We start from the raw sequence: 13,440 nt of genomic DNA, 5'->3' as shown, positions 1-13,440 counted from the left end.
ATTCAACATTCAGATTCCCTCAGAAGCTGGAGCTGGTGGTAGCAGCTGGGACCTCTCTGTGAACAACAGCATCCCAAGGTCAAATTACACATGATGGGAACTCAATAGCTAATGCAAGGTCTCTGCCTGGAGCAATTTACCCATCCCCTCTGCCCCTCACAACAGATGTTATTCAAAGTGTCAAGCCAAGGGAGTAGAGAATCTACAACTAGAAACCAGGCATTTTATGCTCTAACCCCCTTCTTGTGGAAGAAGCTACCGCTGGCAATCAGCCAAGCAGCATCCCTTCTTACTTTCAGAAAGATGCAAAAAACTGAACTCTTCAGGACAGCTTTTAAGGGTCTTATGCATGAAAACCCTGAAGCACTTGCTTCAGTGTTTGCTGTATTATTTAGATTTAGGTGGTTAGAACATCAATTTGGGGTCAATTTTAATGCAATTGTCTCCATTCAGCAGAGGATATTATGCTCCTTGTTTTTTATTTATTATGTTTGGTTATTTGTCAATTATTAGTATGCTTAACTGTTTGTTTGTTTATTTTTAAAAATTACCCCACCTTTCTCTTAAAAGGACCCAGGGCAGCTTACATCATTAAAAGAAAATAAAAAGCTGACAACAGTGAGTGTACCATACTAAAAAACATAAGCAACAGCAAAGCACATTCAAAGCAGGAAGGTACAACAGTTCATTTAAAAAGTGTATTAAGTCAGCCAGTCACTCAGGGAAAGTTGGCCTGAAGCGGAAGGTCTTTGCCTTCTTGTGGAAGGACAGCAAAGATGGGGCCAGTCTAGCCTCCTGTGAGAGGGAGTTCCAGAGTCTGGGAGAAGCAAGACGGAAAGCCCTCTCCCATGTCCCCACCAAATGTACTTTTGACGGTGGCAGACCAAGAGAAAAGCCTCTCCTGATGATCTTAACACTAAAGCAGGCTCCTCAAAGGAGATGTGGTCTTTGAGACACTTTGAGCCCAAGCCGTTTAGGGCTTTGTAGGTTGTATCTAACACATAGCAAAACACACAGCAAAGGGCAGCCTGGATGTTGACAACACCAATGGCAGCAGTCAAGATGGTCTACAGGGTTCTTTCTTGTTCTTAAAACCCTTTACACTTGTAAAACCGCCCTGACAACTAGGTGAGAAGTGGTTAACTGATGGAAAAAGGAGCTAACATCTGGGATTTTCCCTTCCTTGGTGTTACTCTGTGAATGGTACTGAGTTGCCAAAAATTAAGAAATCTCTTTTATCTGTTTTATATTAAGATGTGCTACTTGGCATGCAACAGATGATGCCTAAGGAGATTTCTCAGCTTTAAGCAATTCACATCTAAACATTAGACTATTTGCATAACTGCACAACATGATTTTAGTCAATGTGTTTTTGATTGGTTTTTAATATAATATGGGGGAGGGAGATTTGAAATGCAAGCAGGGATTTCTTAATGAGCAGAAATTTGCTTCTGTGAGTTAACCATTTTCATCCCACTGCCATAACTATAGAAGATGATTTTGGCCAATATTACTGTTCTTATTTTAGCAATCGACCCATGGATAGAACATACATTTTATCAGTTAAATACAAGACTTGTTAAAAATCTGCAGACTACTGCCTTGGAAATATACCCCCATTACTATTTATTTTTTAATTGTTTTATTTATTTGTTTGTTTACTTGTTTATTTGTTATATATATACCGTGTTTCCCCGAAAATAAGACAGGGTCTTATATTAATTTTTATTTTCAGGGGATGTTTTATTTTTTTCATCTACAACAATCTAAATTTATTCAAATATAATCACATCATCTTCTGGTTGCTGCACAATGAGTCCCTGGTGGAGGGCGGGGTTTCCCTTAACTAGGGCTTATTTTTGGGGGTAGGGCTTATATTACAAGCATCCTGAAAAATCATACTAGGGCTTATCTTCAGGTTAGGTCTTATTTTCAGAGGAAAAGGGTATATATGGGACTCATTCCCATGAGCTTTAGCAAAGTTATGTGCTGCCAACATTTAAAGAAGGACTTTATGGGGGTGGCTAATAAATCTCTGTCTCTCTTCCTGCCTCCTACAAAACATATGTCTTTTGTCTCAGGATTCTCTCCGCTTGCTGAACTTGCTCTGTGTCCACCAAATATGGACTTTGATGAAGAAAACTGTGAGTGCGTCTGTAAGTGGACGTGTGCCGGCAGTTTGTTTCAGAATAAAGAGAACTGCAGCTGTTACTTGTGCACAGAAAGCCAAGAAAGCTGTTTTCAGAAACATAAGACATTTAATGCAGAAACGTGCAGGTAAGCATTTATTTGCATCGGAGTTTGACCTTGTCTGCTTTCTTTGTAGAAGACCAGCCTTTCATAACATGGTGACGGTCATCTTCTGGTTGGAGGCTACAGCAGTTATGCTAACTCAGGATGATGGGGATTATAATTATAATTTTGCAGTCCCATTGTAGAGGACACCAGGTTGAAGGGGGCTGTTGTAGAATTTACAACGATGACTTATAACAGCATTTTAAACATAAATGAATACTTAAACAAGAGCCTTGGGGTTGAAACAGCCTGAGATAATCAGGAGTGGGGTTTTATGCAGAACAGTGGATGCTGTTCAGTTCTGATATTTTAAATAAATTTTTGAGTTAAAAATTCTTTAATCCTGTGATTTTTATTCATGCACTATGCCTGAAAGCATGTAGATGGCTAAAGGAATAGTATAAAGAAGTGGTTCCCAACTTTAGGTAATCCATGTGTTCTTAGATTACAAATCTCAGAAGCCTTCACCAGGGTTTCTGGGAGTTGCAGTCCAAAAATACCTGGGTTACCCAAGGTTGGGAACCACTAGTGCAGAGAAATATATTTTATTCAGGTGTAAGTGAATGTCTTTGCCCTGGATTCTGGCCAATGGATCTCAAAGTTCCAGTTAAAAAACAAAAACACAGAGCTTGCAAGAAGAAAGTCTGCCAACTCCACTTCAGTCTATGCCTCTGTATCTTCTGTACATGCCTTCCATGTACACATAATGGCTGGGGGAAGTTTGACATTGGTAGTGCAGGAATTATTTTTTTCCTTCAAAGCACTGTGTGATGCGCCCCTACATGTCCCCAGATTATTTCACTAGCCTGAGGCCCACAACACGTTCCTTCCTTTTCGTTGCCACCAGTTGACCTCTGTCAACACCCTTTAATTAGAAAGATTGAGGTCCAAGCTGAGTGTGAAGTTGAACAAAACAGGTTTATTAGATAGAGTTTGCTTAAGCAGGTTCTTCACAGAGTTTAAAGTATTCATTAGATTAATAATAACTTGTTTCACTCTTAACTCTCTATAAGCTCCACACTCTTAACTCCTAACTCTGCCACACTCTCTAACTACCACAGCCTAACTTTTACTTCAGACTCTCATCTCTGACTCTAGCTGAATTCTCATGTCAGACAATCCTCTCTGACTTCCACTGACTGAACTTTCACATCAGACACTCCTCCCTGGCTAAAACTGACTGAATTAACTTCTCTCTGACTCACCCCTCCTTTCTGGTTTCTCTGGCTCCGCCTCCCAACAGCTCTCATTGGTTATATGCAAATAACATACAGTACTACATGAGCCAAAGCAGGGTGATCGCCACACACTGTATACATGTTTATAAATTGTCTCAAAACAAGCTGATTGGATCGGTACAAACAAAAATGAAATGTCCTTGAACATGTACAAAAAGGAATTGGAGACTACACAGAAAACCATAGTTTGAAAAGGGAAAAAAGAACAGCAGGACAAGTGCCAGATGAAAAGATATTCCAGTGAGTTAACTTAAAAAAATTCTGGCATATCAGAAGTTTTCTTGAATCTCTTCTTGGCCTTTTGGCTAAAATCAGGTCTAATATGATATATGTATGTATGTATGTATGTATGTATGTATGTATGTATGTATGTATGTATGTATGTATGCATGCATTTATTTATTTATTTATTTATTTATTTATTTATTTATTTATTTATTTATTTATTTAATATCCCGCCTATCTGGTCGGTTAAGACCACTCTAGGCGGCTAACATATGATATGATATATTGTTTTGTTTTATTATGAAGTTTCTGGCAGATTCATTTAAATAAAGGTGAAGGAGTTGATCCAGACTAATTTAGTTGTACTTACATTCCATTGATTTCATCAGGAAGCCCTGTTCAGTGTCTCACCAGCTTGAAAGACTGTGTGACTGAGTTTACAAGACAGGGCTTTCTCTGTAGTGGTATTTCTGAAGAGCCTTTAGACTGTCTCCATCCTTGGTGAACTTCTGATGAACAGTCAAAGCTGCATTATTCTGTTAAATCTTTGGCTTTCAAAATTGTTTTAATTTTTTTTTAAAAAAATTAATCTATTTTATCATTGTTTCGGAAGCCATGGTATGTCGAAAAGTAATCCATAAACATATTTCATAAACAAATAATAATTGCGTCCAGTGACCAAATGCAGGTAACTTAAGAGTTTGGATCAAGCCAATAAAATGTAAGCTACATATTCCCCTTGAGGTGTCATTTAAATCTTATCCGTTGGATAAAAAAAAACAGAAGAGATTTTAAAAGCCTTCAAATCAGGAGTGAAGAATATTTGGCCTTCCGGGTGTTTATGGCTTGCAACTTTCATGAGTGTTACCCAGCACAGTCAATTGTAAGAGACTGGGGGAGCTATGTCCCCCTCCCAAATTTGGAGAACCAAAGGTTTCCTGTCTCTTCTTTAATAAGATGCAGAATGGGTGGTGTAGTGAGGTAGCTGGATGGCCCAAACTGAGTCATGGAACACAGTAGTTGGCCTCGAGCCAGCCGTACTGACCACCTGATAGATCTCAAAGGGTTGTTTTGAAAATTAAGGGATGAGGAAGACTGCTTCATATAACACCTTGATTTCATTGGGAAAATAGCTGGGTAGAAATGTAATTAATAAACAGAATCTTTGATCTGGCAGGCTAAATAATTGTCATAAGGGAAACATCTTAGCCAAATCAAAGAAAGTTAGTAGTTAGGGGCCAAATTCATTTTCCCACATGAGGTAATCCATACATTAGACATGTCCACAGAGAAGGTTCCCTCCTATACCTGACCTGGATGTGTTAACATCAGTAAATCCATATGGAGAAGAACCTCTCCCAGATCTTAATGAACAAGCAGCTTCCTATAGGAGGAAATAGTTTCCTATACTTTGTATTATAGACCTAAACTATATTTGCAATCTGACCAGCAGAGACAGGCCTTATTTTGTGAGATTTGGCTAGTCTGTGAGGGAAAAGTGGCTCCAGTGTAAACATAAACACTGAGCTATTTATAAAAGCAAAATGTGCACCTGTCACCCAAGTGCAATAAAACAATAATTAGCATTTACAGAATAACAAGTAATCATTATGATCTTCCCAAGCAATTACAATACTCATGTTCTATTCTATTCTATTTCACACCTTTCAAGTCACACTGCATATTTACCATACTGTCTTCTCTGTTTTCCTGTCTTTAAACAGCTGTGAAGATAAATGTCCATTCCAGTCCCGAATGTGCCCAACGGCTCGGCCAGGGTGTTCAAGGCACTGCCGTTGTCTGAGAGGAGGAAAGAGTCCTTACGGGTCCCAAAGCAAAGAACATCCTTAACTGAGATTTTATCTCCTGTATCAGACTCCACACTGCTTTGCAAAGTAGATCTCCGTCACCGAATGTTAGACTACAGTAATCATGGATATGACTAATTTGACTGGCAGAACCATAAAATTCAGACTGTGTTCATTCAGAAGATGATGTGTGGATCTCATGGCCATTGTTATCCAGTCTTATACCTGGGCTACAGCAAATCATCCTTGCTCTATATAGGGCTACTGAATAGAACCGAAATCCAGTGCTATTGTATGGACAAGAAACTGTTGTGACTATTATCTTGCACCTTGGAAATGCAATAAAACTAAGTTAAACAAAACCAACCCAAAAACAAACAAACAAACAAAAGCCTTCTGAATTCTCAATCCATAGGTATTACTGGGTATAGTTCTTTAAGGCAGGGGTGGCAAAGTACAGTGCTCTTCATGTCTTTGGACTGCAATGCCCACCTGCCCCAGCAAGCATAGTTAATTGTATGCAGTGCTTGGAGTTGCAGACTAACAGCATCTTGAAAATCACCCTTTGTCCACCTCTGCTTTAGGGAGATATTTTCAGACCTTTAAAAGTTTGGCTCCCTACTATGTTCAGCACTGAAAAAAATGGATCTACTGTCTATCTTTGTTTTATTATTTGGATTTATCATGATGTGACATATTTAAGATGTATATAGGAAAATAAACACATCAATTATTAAGCAATATGTATTCTATTAAATCTCCTTCATGGATTGCTGCCTTGTCGTGGCGAAGGGGCTTGAGTAACTCATAGAAGCTATGGGCTATGCCATGCAGGGACATCCAAGACAGACAGGTCATAGTGGAGAGTTCTGACTAAACACGATCCACCTGGAGCAGGAACTGGCAAGCCACTCTTTGCCAAGAAAACTCCATGGACTCCAAAAGGCTAAAAGATATGACACTGGAAGGTGAGCCCCTCAGGTTGGAAGGCGTCCAACATGCTACTGAGGAAGAGCGGAGGACAAAGACAAGTAGCTCCAGAGCTAATGAAGTGCTTGGGCCAAAGCCGAAAGGATGCTCAGCTGTGGACATGTGAAAGGAAAGTCCGACACTGCAAAGAAAAAGACAGCATAGGAACCTGGAATGTAAGATCTATGAACCTTGGTAAGCTGGATGTAGTCAAACAGGAAATGGCAAGAACAAACATTGACATCCTGGGTGTCAGTGAACTAAAATGGATGGGAATGGGTGAATTCAATCCAGACGATTATCATATCTACTATTGTGGGCAAGAATCCTGTAGAAGAAATGGAGTAGCTCTCATAGTCAACAAAAGAGTGGAAAAAGCCGTACTGGGATACAATCTCAAAAATGATAGAATGATTTCAATATGAATCCAGGGCAGACCTTTCAACATCACAGTCATCCACGTTTATGCACCAACCACCAATGCTGAAATTGATCAATTCTATGAAGACTTACAACACCTTCTAGAACTAACACCAAAGAAAAATGTTCTTCTCATTATAGGGGATTTGAATGCTAAAGTAGGGAGTCAAGAGGTAAAAGGAACAACAGGTAAGTTTGGCCTTGGAGTTCAAAACGAAGCAGGGCAAAGGCTAATAGAGTTTTGTCAAGAGAACAAGCTGGTCGTCACAAACACTCTTTTCCAATAGCACAAGAGGCGACTCTATGCATGGACATCACCAGATGGGCAATACTGAAATCAGATTGATTATATTATCTGCAGCCAAAGATGGACGCTCTATACAGTCAGAAAAACAAGACTTGGTACTGATTGTGGCTCTGATCATCAGCTTCTTATAACAAAATTCAAGTTTAAACTGAAGAAAGTAGGAAAAACCACTGGGTTAGTCAGTTATAATCTAAACCAAATCCCTTATGAATACATAGTGGAAGTGAAGAACAGATTTAAGGACCTAGATTTGGTGGACAGAATGCCTGAAGAAGTATGGATGGAGGCTCCTAACATTGTACAGGAGGCAGCAACAAAAACCATCCCAAAGAAAAGGAAATGCAAGAAAGCAAAGTGGCTGTCCAAAGAGGCCTTACAAATAGCAGAGAAGAGAAGGGAAACAAAATGCAAGGGAGATAGGGAAAGTTACAGAAAATTGAATGTGGACTTCCAAAGAATTGCAAGGAGAGACAAGAGGGCCTTCTTAAATAAACAGTGCAAGGAAATAGAGGAAAATAAAAGGAAGGGGAAAAACCAGAGATCTGTTTAAGAAAATTGGAGATATTAAAGGAACCTTTTGTGCAAAGATGGACATGATAAAGGACAAAAATGGGAGGGACCTCACAGAAGCAGAAGACATCAAGAAGAGGTGGCAAGAATACACAGAGGAATTATACCAGAAAGATCTGGATGTCCAGGACAACCCAGACAATGTAGTTGCTGACCTTGAGCCAGACATCCTGGAGAGCGAAGTCAAGTGGGCCTTAGAAAGCCTGGCTAACAACAAGGCCAGTGGAGGTGATGACATTCCAGCTGAACTATTTAAAATCTTAAAAGATGATGCTGTTAAGGTTCAATATGCCAGCAAGTTTGGAAAACTCAACAGTGGCCAGAGGATTGGAAAAGATCAGTCTACATCCCAATCCCAAAGAAAGACAGTGCCAAAGAATGCTCCAACTATTATTTATTTATTTATTTATTTATTTATTTATTTATTTATTTATTTATTTATTTATTTATTTATTTATTGCATTTATATGCTGCACATCTAGACATAGTCTACTCTGGGCGGCTCACAACTTAGAAGATAAAAACAATTTAAAATATACAGTTTTACATTAAAAAACAAAATGATATAAAATGTAATATAAATTTACGATTTTAACAGTTAATTTAAAGCAGAGTCCCAAGATGGCAAGAATAAAAGAAGAAAAATAAGAATGACTTAATTGACTGAAGGGAAGGCCTGCTTGAATAGCCATGTTTTCAGCTGGCTTTTGAAAATGTCCAGCGAGGGTGCCAGCCGAATTTCAGTGGGGAGGGTGTTCCACAGCCGAGGGGCCACCACCGAGAAGGCCCGATTTCTTATTTTTTCCTTCTGGGCCTCCCTCGGCGTCAGACCCCTCAGCCGTCCCTGCTGGCTGTGTCGGGTAATTCGGGTAGATCTGGGTGGGAGAAGACGATCTGCCAGGTATTGAGTTCCCAAACCGTTTAGGGCTTTATATGTAATCATTAACATTTTGAAGTCAACGCGGAAATGGACGGGCAACCAGTGCAAAGCAGCCAGGGTGGGGGAGATATGTTGGTGTTTTCTCACCTGACTAAGAAGCCTACCGTACAATTGCACTCATTTCACACGCTAGCAAGGTTATGCTCAAAATCCTACAAGGTAAGTGTGAGCGGCCCCAGCCGCTGTATCCATGATGAGGCAGCAGTTACCAGTGATCAGTTAAGCTTTATGGAACTCAGCATACAAAGAAAAGAAAAGAAAAGAAAAACAGTGTCTCTCTAGTCCTTTGCAGGATGAGGCCTCTAACCCCAAGCAGCAGGGATGGAATTGGTACCCTTCTACCCTTCCAGTCCTTCCAGGGCTGAGAGAATATTCTGTCCCAGCCCACTTCACTCCCATGGCAGCTCATCCTGGCTGAAAGGTCCAAGCTGCTAAACAGTCTTTGCCAGCCAAGTCCCTCAGCATGGCATCCAGCAAGCAGGCTGTGCAGCACTGGCTGACCCTGGGAGCTTCTGTCTTTCAGCTCTCAACTTGCCTTCAGATAAGCCAGATGTCCTCTGGAGATGCAGGCCTCTTAGAAGCTCCTTTCAGCATCTCCCCCGGCAGAATATTTTCTCTCTTCTCCGAAGGTGACAGAAAGTCCCAGGCTTCCTTCCAAATCTCCAATTTCTCCTTCCATCCTTCCGAGGTCGGTAAAATGAGTACCCAGCTTGCTGGGGGGGCAATGTGTAGCCTGTATAATTAAAAATTGTAAACCGCCCGGAGAGTGCTTGTAGCGCTATGGGGCGGTATATAAGTCCAATAAATAAATAAAATAAATAAATATATCTACAACTGTTTCTCCGGGGGTGGGTTTAGGGCCTCCACCCTCATCTGCCTCAGGTGTTTCCTTCAAGGCCAACAACACTTCTGAGGAGGCCTGCCCACACTGGCACTTAGCTCCTTCACCCCAGCTCGCTGTAGCTGGCTCACAGTAGGCTTCAGCAGTATATGGACCGAGAACTCCCAGAAGTACAAGCTGGATTCCGAAGGGGCAGAGGAACTAGAGACCAAATTGCTAACATGCGCTGGATTATGGAGAAAACCAGAGAGTTCCAGAAAAACATCTACTTCTGCTTCATTGACTATGCAAAAGCCTTTGACTGTGTGGACCACAGCAAACTATGGCAAGTCCTTAAAGAAATGGGCGTGCCTGACCACCTTATCTATCTCCTGAGAAGGCTTTATATGTAATCATTAATACTTTGAAGTCAATGCGGAAACGAATAGGTAACCAGTGCAGCGCAGCCAGAGTGGGGGAGATGTGCTGATATTTTCTCACCCCACTAATAAGCCTGGCTGCTGCATTCTGGACCATCTGGAGTTTCCGCAAGAGCCTCAAAGGCAGCCCCACGTAGAGTGTGTTACAATGGTCTAGTCTCGAGATTACGAGCGCGTGGACTAGAGTAGTGAGGGCTCCCCGATCAAGATATGGCTGCAGCTGGGCAATCCGCCATAGATGAAAATAGGCAGAACGGACCACGGACGCCACTTGGGTTTCCATGGTAAGCGCTGGGTCCAGATGTATCCCCAAGCTGCGGACCTCACTTTTTGTGGCAAGGGTTGTCCCTCCAAAAGAAAGGAAGTCACCTATGCCGCTGACGGGAGGGCCACCCACCCTCAAGACCTCCGTCTTGTCCGGGTTCAGCCTCAATCCATTTGACTGCATCCATTCCAGTACGGTGTCCAGGCAGCGCTGAAGGGACTGGACGGCATCCACTGAAGTTGGAGTAAAAGAGATGTAGAGCTGTGTGTCATCAGCGTACTGGTGACACGATGCCCCACACCCTCTGATGACCCCGCCCAGTGGCCTCATGAAGATGTTAAACAGCATTGGGGAGATGATCGACCCCTGTGGAACCCCACAATTGAGACTCCACGGGGCCGAGACATTCTCCCCAATCTGCACTCTCTGGGGGCAGTCCTCCAGGAAGGAGCGGAGCCAGGCAAGTGCCAGGCCGCCGACTCCCAGCTCGGAGAGCCTCCCCAGGAGGATACCGTGGTCGATGGTATCAAAGGCAGCTGAGATGTCGAGGAGGACCAACAAGGACACATTGCCCCTGTCGGCCTCCCTCAACAGGTCATCCAGCAGTGCGACCAGTGCCATCTCTGTACCATAGCCTCTTCTTCTATATAGAAAGGAAAGGATTAGATTCAAGCCCCCCCCATCAGTGATGCTCCACTAAAAAAAGGGGGGGCAAGAGGATAGCCCCAGGTGCAGGACTGGCTAACCCATTCTTAAGTAAGTTCAAGCACTACATCTTACCATCCAAATAGCAAACCCCTCCAGCTGACAGGATTAAAACCAGGTGCCAAAACTACCTGACGGCAACACTGTTTCTCATTTTCAGTATATACCTGGGTGTTCTGCAACAGCCAAATGGGAGATATACTTGGCAATATTTGCACAAACAGCCCTCTTTTTTTAAAGTACAGTAGTAGTTTGTGCAAATATTGCCAAGTATATCTCCCATTTGGCTGTTGCTTACAGCAGTGGTGGACAACTTCGGCGGGACTGGGACCAATATTCTGTCCCTGGAATTCTCCATGGTTGCACAGATGGCAGCACGCGCGCGCACACACACACACACACACACACACACACACACAGAGAGAGAGAGAGAGAGAGAGAGAGAGAGAGAGAGAGAGAGAGAGAATCTAAATGGCTAGAGGTTCTCTTTCAGTTTTGAAAAATGGCTATTTCAGAGTACTAAATGTCACAGTGTGACTAATTAAAAAGATAAATTGTATCCAGTGCCTGCAATTCGACTTTTATTATCTGGAAACACAGATGAGGGGTGTGTGCACAAAAACAGCATATGGCCCTAGGACTGCACTTTGGCTACTCCCACTTACAGGGAAGAATGCTACTTAGTGCACAGTCCTGGAAGGTTTTGGTGTTGGGGCAGGGCCACATTTTTTCCAGAAGTGTGCTTCTTTAAACAAACAAACAAACAAACAAACAAACAAACAAACAAACAAACATGTCAAGGAGGTTTTAAGCAAACCTTCTGAAACTTAAGAACATTTGAACAATGGTATGGCCTATCTCTGAAGGTGATGGCACTCTCCGTTGGAGGTTCTCAAAAGAACATTAGTTGGTGAGCCCTCAGTGTCTAAAACTCAAGGGAAATCAGCCTCAGATATCTGCTATGCAGGAAAGTGCATTCTCTACTTTGAACTCTGCTGGCATTTTAGAGATGAGAATGTTGCTCCCATTTTGCTATCCATATATATATGGTTGTAAAGACATTTTAAATCACAGAAATAGCCAACTGCCTCCACTGATCCACACCCCTCCCAGGTGGAAATTGAATCCTGACAAGTGCTAGACCAAGGTATATCTACTTGGGAATGGGTTTTACACATATAATGTTTTTTGCCATATAACGTAAGGCTCAAACAAATAAAGCTGTGGAAGACCTACAGTATAATCTCTGAGTACTTTCCAGAATTATGTATGATACAGTAAGATCCACCTGGCTCTCTCGCTGAGGGCCTTCAAGACTAACCTGAAGACATGGCTATATAGGCAGGCCTTCCCTACAACCATTACCTAGCCCATCTCCCCTTTTTCTCTCTCTCCTTCTTCTTTTTTCCTTTCCCATCTTGGACTAATCTGGATTTTATCTTAGTTTGTTTTTATATTATACATAAACCACACAGAGTAGACACATTCTAGATGGGTGGTATATAAATCTAATAAATAAATAAATAAAATAAATAATTTCCTCCAGAAAGTCCTCACTCATGCCTATAGGAAAGGACCTTTGCCTACCCCATCCCATGGTAAACAACAGGTTTAGAGAGCCTTTTTTCATGTAGACTGTAATTATGGGAGGGGGTGGAAAGAAAGAAATTAAGGGTCGCACATGTCCTGTTCATTATAAAGAAAGACAACTCCCAGTGACACATTTAGCACCATGCATTGTTTGGTCCTAAATCAACAGGAGCTGAGTTTTAAAGTGTGGTGTTGATTTTCTTCAAAAGAAATGAGAAGAGAATCTTGAAAATTGACACAAATAGGTCGTTAAAAGTCCATTTAGATTGTGAAATATTAGTATTTATGCACTTTGAAAAAAGTATTGTTAGTGTACAGTCATCTGCAGTCCTCACAAAACGCCAGCCCCTTGGAGCTTTCATCAGTATAGATGGGATGTACAGACAATGCCCAGTCATCTATTCTGCTTCTCATTTTCTCGCATTAGCATTCAGCGGAAACCTACATGAAAAGTTTGAAATGAAAAATAAAATCTGTTTTAAATTAAAGGGAAGAGGATGCTTGTAGCCAACGAGGCATGGCTGGGGAACTGAAAATTATGCAATGCAGAATTTGTAATTAATTACCCTCTTTATTTCGCCAACTATTTGGCTGAACATTCTCTTCAAATTCTATCTAACGGCGTCAGTTTTTGTGCTCAGCACAGAAAGTCTGCTAAGTTCATATTATAGCTCTGTCAGAGAAGGCTTGTACATGCTAACTACACACATGTTTTCTGAGGGAGCTTTGCTCTCATATTTCATTAATGTGACCTGCATTGCGGGATCATTGTCCAAAAGGCGGGATAAAAATATAGCAATATTAATGCTACTATTCATAAATATAAGAACATATTCTTATAAATTCTT

The 13,440-nt window shown here is 41.5% G+C and overlaps 1 protein-coding gene across 1 annotated transcript in view; it reads left to right on the top strand.

Moving 5' to 3' along the window:
* VEGFD (vascular endothelial growth factor D) overlaps nucleotides 1-6,307 on the top strand; it is a 31,674-nt gene extending 25,367 nt beyond the window's left edge. Inside the window, exons 6-7 of the mRNA XM_020786766.3 lie at nucleotides 2,082-2,277; nucleotides 5,483-6,307. Of these exons, the coding sequence (XP_020642425.2) occupies nucleotides 2,082-2,277; nucleotides 5,483-5,609 (323 nt within the window). The 3' untranslated portion in view covers nucleotides 5,610-6,307. The remainder of the gene's footprint in view (nucleotides 1-2,081; nucleotides 2,278-5,482) is intronic.
* Nucleotides 6,308-13,440: the final 7,133 nt, after the last annotated feature.

The sequence above is a fragment of the Pogona vitticeps genome, chromosome 3 (assembly GCF_051106095.1).
Source record: "Pogona vitticeps strain Pit_001003342236 chromosome 3, PviZW2.1, whole genome shotgun sequence".
NCBI classification, from domain to species: domain Eukaryota; kingdom Metazoa; phylum Chordata; class Lepidosauria; order Squamata; family Agamidae; genus Pogona; species Pogona vitticeps.
Note: the sequence above shows the minus strand (reverse complement) of the source record. Positions and strands in the feature narration are given on the sequence as shown.